The 6000-nt window shown below is 37.1% G+C and overlaps 1 protein-coding gene across 1 annotated transcript in view; it reads left to right on the forward strand.

Annotated features, from left to right (window-relative positions):
• LOC123034693 (zinc finger protein 830-like) overlaps positions 1-3884 on the forward strand; it is an 82686-nt gene extending 78802 nt beyond the window's left edge. The window contains exon 14 of the mRNA XM_044452270.1: positions 2870-3884. Within this exon, the coding sequence (XP_044308205.1) occupies positions 2870-3053 (184 nt within the window). The 3' untranslated portion in view covers positions 3054-3884. The remainder of the gene's footprint in view (positions 1-2869) is intronic.
• Positions 3885-6000: the final 2116 nt, after the last annotated feature.

Raw genomic sequence — 6000 nt, forward strand, 5'->3', positions numbered from 1 at the left:
AAGGGCTATTATTTGACTTGGCAGTGGCATAACCCGATCAAAGACATGTATCATGTTTTTGATTTGGTTGATGTTGGTTTGTATGCTTTTTGTTTATCTGTTTTACATGTTTAAAGGATTAGTTGTGGGCAGAGTAATTATGGCAGGGTTTAAAATATGAGTATTTTAAAGATCATTATTTTATTTTTATGCCTGCCCCTACCATAAAATTCCAGGGGTGTAACCACAGAAGGTCATGCTACAAATTTAACATGAGTTAGCATGAGATATAATGATTCCCATAGATATGTTGAATATATCCAGGCAAATCTTTTGTATAGCGTGAGGTAAGTTTATATTTATTATCACTTCTTGGTAACAAATGTCCTCATTAAATACAAGCAGTTCTGCCCAGGAAGGACACGGTCTGAAATTGCTACATAGGAAGCAAATCTGCACAGTTTAGTGAGTTCTGCTATTCTGTGCCTGTTGTTCTTGGGGAAAGGACACAAGGCTATACAGGACATGGAAACCTCCATTTCTGACATGTTTGGCTTCTGAGATTTCAACAAGCACTATCCACACATTTTCTAGCATCTCTTTTCTATAATAAGGGCTAGAAACATGGGTAGTTTGGGGTCTTTTGAGGCAAAGAAGAGATTGTTAGAAAACTTGAGTTTTTATGACTCTGCAGCTTCTAGTCTTCCTTTTACATGCCATATATATTTTTAAAATCTATATAGATGCATGCATGCACACCTAGTGCCATAATTGTATGGAGTGAACTGATGGAATACATAGGTAGGTCTTCTTATCTCTCAAGGAATGTATGAGCTAGGTTGTATTTAATGTAAGCATACTGAAAAAAGAGGACTTTTTCTCATGACTATGTCCCAATCATTTCTTTTCTAAGTAGGAGTAAAATGGGCTGCAGCCCATTGTTCTACAGGATGTTTTAGACACTTGTCCATTCCAGACAATGGTTAGCTTTGAAATAGCAAGATAGAGTGAAAGGAAGGTGAGAACTGGCTTCTACGTTAATTTTTGAGCATAGCTTGTTCTCATATCTGACACTGACAAAACCCAATGAGATTGTAGACTAAACAGAAAGTATTTTGTTGTGCCAATGTGATAACGCTATGTTTAGGGTTACACTTTTCACTTAGTAATAACATCTTTAAAAATTCATCCCTTGCATCTGTCAGTGGTTTAAGCAGAATCACCAACCATTCCTCAACATGGTTTCTTCCAGATGTTGGGGACTTCAGGTCCCATGAGCTCCAGCCTGCATGGTCAATGAACCAAGAATAATAATTGCTGGGAATCGTAATCCAAAATACCTATTTTTGGAGGACCCAAGCAATGATGCATTGAGCTTCTCCACCACGTATACAGTGTGTGGAGGAACCAGGGAACTATCTTGTGTGGATGCTTTGCTGTTCAAAATTAGAGAGTTCCTCACTCATGAACCTTCCTCTAATGGTGACTCTTTCATTGCTTAAGTAGAAGCATGAATGTAAGCTGTTTTGGGATGAAGTTTTTGCAGTCTCTTCAGGCTTATTGCTGCTTAGAAAGTCCACTTTAACCTGTTGGTTCACCATAATCAAACAGCATCTAATATGGAGACCATACAAGAGGTTCACTTCCTTGGAATACAAGTTGGAGTTTTAGTCTTTTTAAAATGACTAAAATTATTCTCCTTAAAATCTGGTAGAAAATCTCAAGCAGTAAGCCAAAGCTTGTTTGGATGCCCTCTGGCTTCTACAACAGTTGGGAAATGAATTGCTTAAGCAGTTTTGTTCAGACGACGCAGCTTGGTCAAGAGAGTCCTAATATTTTTAGTATCCTTTATTTTTTCAGAGCTGGCAACTAGCTTTGACAGACACATTGGCATTTTTGTACTGTAACAGTTTTAAGAATCAATGTAGTAATATTTGTGGGTTCCTGTTCCTTCAGGGCTTCATATATTTGTGAATAGTCTTTTACTGATAAGCAAGTATGAAACTCTTTGCAAGTGCTATGTTCTGCTCAAAAATGCCAATCTGAGCAGTACTCTATTCATATAAGCATTCAGAGTAGAGTTAAGGCAAGGTTGTTCTGACTAATGAAAAATAGATCTGAGTCTATGTGGTTATTTTTTGAGGATAAACATTTCAGAGATCCAAAATATTGTGGAATACATGTTTTTCTAGTATTCTGTCACACTCCTCTAAAATCAGTAGTTTTCCTTCTGGAAAAGTGTGATGTTCCTTAGACACCTGTGTTAAGCTCTTCATTGAGAAGATCAGTTTTGGTGAACAAGTTTCCTTGAAAAAGAGGTCAGCCACATTTCCAGCAGTATACAGAGGAAAGAGAAGAGGGTGTTGGGTGTGTCCTGAGTATGCATTTCATTGATACTGATAGTGATGCCCAAAAGGCGAGTCCATGGGCTGAGTGTGGGCTGCATGGGCTGAGTGTGCACCCTAAAACATGCCCCAGCAGCCTGTCCTATGTTCCAGGCCTTCTGTGTCAGATGCACAGGAATTTACTGGAAGAAAGATCAATATGGAAAGTGATCCCTAGAATATCACTACCTAAAATAATTGTTTCCAGTGCAACTTCAGTTTTCAGGCTTTCCTTAAATGCTTTCTCTCCCAGTAGGCAAATAAAGCCATGTGATAAGTCTTAGGATGTAAGAGTGTGAGTTTGTATGTTTTAAAATCTTTCATTAAAATATGGGTACTCAAGTCCTTTTAACAATGGCATGGTTCCTCCAAAGGTGTAAAACAAGACACAAAATCGGTCTGTTGAAAGGCGATGTGGATTTTAGACATATTTTGAGCTTTTTACTTAGGAGCAAATCAATTAAGTGGAGGAAGAGAGCAAATAAATGATATTTATTTTGCCATAGTGAATGCTTCCGTCGTGTTGAACACCTGCGTGACCGCCAGGATACAATGAAAGACAAACTGAAGGAAGCCATGAGGCTAAGAGCCATACATGCAAAGGAGGACGAAGATATTGGTAGTGATGATGAAGGAGAATTGCAGGACTTGCTTTCACAGGATTGGCGGGCAAAAGGAACATTGTTGTAGCTGTCTGGAATGGGGAATTAACCTATTGATGAGTGTACCAATGTATGGTAACATACCACCTTGCACCCTTTTAGTCCTGCAGATGTCAGAATAAATTGTAAAATGTGTTCATAGCTTTAGGAATAGAAGCATATTGTACATTGTAAAGTTGTACATTGTAAAATCTTTTATAAAGTATGTTGTAGATTTCCTACTGAAGTCCACAGGAAATGTTTTCTTTGCCTTTTTTTCTGCACCAGCGTTTTGATACCATTCAAAGTGTGTGATTTCCTTGAGGACAGCTTAACATATAAACAAGTGTTAGCTGAACAGCTGGGGCCAAGCTGCAGTTTTGCAGGGTCTCAAAATGAAGGTTCGGAAACTGGAGAGTTGTTCAAGCTCCTCCATTAGACTTGCGCCAATTCCATACAATGTGACCTCTGTTTCTTAACGCAAATTCTTTTGAAATGCTCCTCAGTTACCATTTAATAGGGATATCTACTGTTTGAGGAAATGAAGTCTGCAGTCCCCTTGAATTTGTAAAACACATTATTTGCAGAGTAAGTCCTTATACAAGCCTTCCGCTCTTAAATATTTGAAGCAGTAGTTTTACTTAAGAGCTTTACTGATGCTTTTTGTTTTGTTCCTTTGTTCTCGCTGCACCTTTTTCACTGACCCGTTCCTATTTACAAAGTTATTGGAGCAGTTAATTTGTATAATCCATGGAATATATGTGGTCTATCTTGGATTTTCTTCGGATTGTTTAGAAGTTGGCTTAACCCAGGGTTGAATTCTGACCATTTGGTTTGGGAAAAGAGGTAAAATTACTTTTGCATAAATTTTGGCACTTAATTTGTATTTGTGTTCTAGAAGAAATCGATGATTTAATCTGAATACAGTTTTACTATAGTGTGGGTATTGCTCTCAGTGCTGAAATGCAAGATAGATTAATTTAAGGAAATTCACAGGGGAAAGTTTCCTGTTCCTTTTTTCCCCATCTGCAGCCAACTACACACTCAAAGTTTCCAGAGGCTTTGGATATTCTTCTGAGCAATGCAAAATGGAGTGCAGGGGAGAGGAGGGTAAAGGGACCTTTCCTTCTGTGAGCTACCTTAGGAATATGAGACTGCTATCGTAGCTACTCGAATCTTGCCACAGCCCTCCTGAGCGCTAGCTAGCTTCTGCATGCACAGTGGTCTGGTTCAGATAATATAACCACATTCACGGGTTGAAGATTGGTTGAGTGTGGATGGTACTTGAAATGTGGTTTATTGGGTTGTCTGAACCAAGTCAATATCCTATTTTTAAAAAGTGGTTTCTGTTTGTCTGTTACCTTTGCTGGGTACCAGACAGTGAAAATTCCCAAAGCTATCATGGAGTAGTAGGAAAGCAAACCTATTCATAGAGTTGCAGGAAATTTTAATTTTGTCCCCCAATAAGAACCTGGGCCTAATTGCAGTTATGTCAAACCTTTAATTGTTAATGCAAAATAAGCTGTAGTTCTGAACTCATTGGTGATTCACAAAAGTAGTATTTGGTCGCTATCTTAACATCTTAGTTACAAAATTAAAAATCACAACAGCTATATGTATCCACAAGGCTACAATGTAGTTTTTAAATTCAGGAACATTTTTATTTATAAAAATTCTTATTTAATTTATAAAGTGTATACAGAATATGGTTTAGAATGTCAGGAGTCCATGCTTTGTGCAAACTAGCCAGAGCATGAACAGCTACAATCATCATCATCATCATCCTTTGCTGTATCTTGTTAAGCTTCAAAATAATGAGACTAATAATGAACGCAACACAGGAGTTGGAAAGCACAGTTGCTTTAAAGAGTCAAAGTATTTATTTTGAGAATAATAAAGTTAGAAATGGCATTTCCGCTGTAGATTAGTCCATAGAAAGCATTGTTTCATGGGGTTTTGGAAAAGTCCTGTCAGGCAGCTCAAGCCCTAGAGTGGGTTGGGACAGATTACAGAGTCCCGAGGCCAGTTACTTCTGAAGATAGCCTGAAATGCAGGAACAAAAATCAGGGCAGAACAAAAACAAAAAAAAAAAAAAAGAGGTTGGGAGCAAATGACAAAAGAACTTCTCACCATTAAAGAACAACACTTGAGAGTACAACCAGTATAGAACAATATTTCAGTTCAAGCAAATTCTCATGTTTAATTGGGTTATAAAAACAGTTATATTAGTTCCAAACAGTTTTACAACATGTTGTAAGAGCTATTAAATACCCGAAGTACCGTGACAGTATTTCCAGTTTCCTCCTTCAGTATATACAAACAAGGATAGCATTTGGTTAAGTGCAAATTGTTTGTAATAATGGCAGTTCTACAGTTGGTTACAGTGACAAAATTTAGTGCAAAAGTACTAAGGAGAGAAAAAAGTCTACAGAGTACAGAAATGACACAAGATACGAAAAATAGTGCTTGGCCCTATACAATTAAACACACTATTAAATACTAGCTTTTAAAAAGTATTGCATTTGTATTCTGTTCAATTGCTCATTAAAGCTTTGTGTCCAAGGAGTGCAAAAGTGGATGAAAGTGACAAGACAGTCAAATGGGCTATTGAAGTTCAAAAGATAGTGAGATTAAAAAAAGTGCTGCAGTATGGAGCCAGTGTTAAAGCAATTTAAATTTTAAAAAGAAAAAAAGGTGAATGGACAAACAGAAAATGTATTTTTTGTTAAAAAATAAATGAATAAGAAGGTGGAAACAAAAACCAAACCAAAAAAAAAAAAAAAACATCCCAACAAGATACCCACCATCAAATAAACTAGTTCCAACAGCTAGCAGCCAGCTGCTATATCTCCCAACTTAATTATAAGTTGATCCATAGTTGTTTTTTTAAATCCTTTTTCATTTGTTCTGTCATAACAATAGCCTGAAACCAGGACATGAATATATAAACACAGATGACATGATTTAACTTCTTTGCCTGTTTTTCTTAAGAATGT

Source organism: Varanus komodoensis, unplaced genomic scaffold (genome assembly GCF_004798865.1).
Source record: "Varanus komodoensis strain SLA01 unplaced genomic scaffold, ASM479886v1 scaffold10, whole genome shotgun sequence".
Classification (NCBI taxonomy): domain Eukaryota; kingdom Metazoa; phylum Chordata; class Lepidosauria; order Squamata; family Varanidae; genus Varanus; species Varanus komodoensis.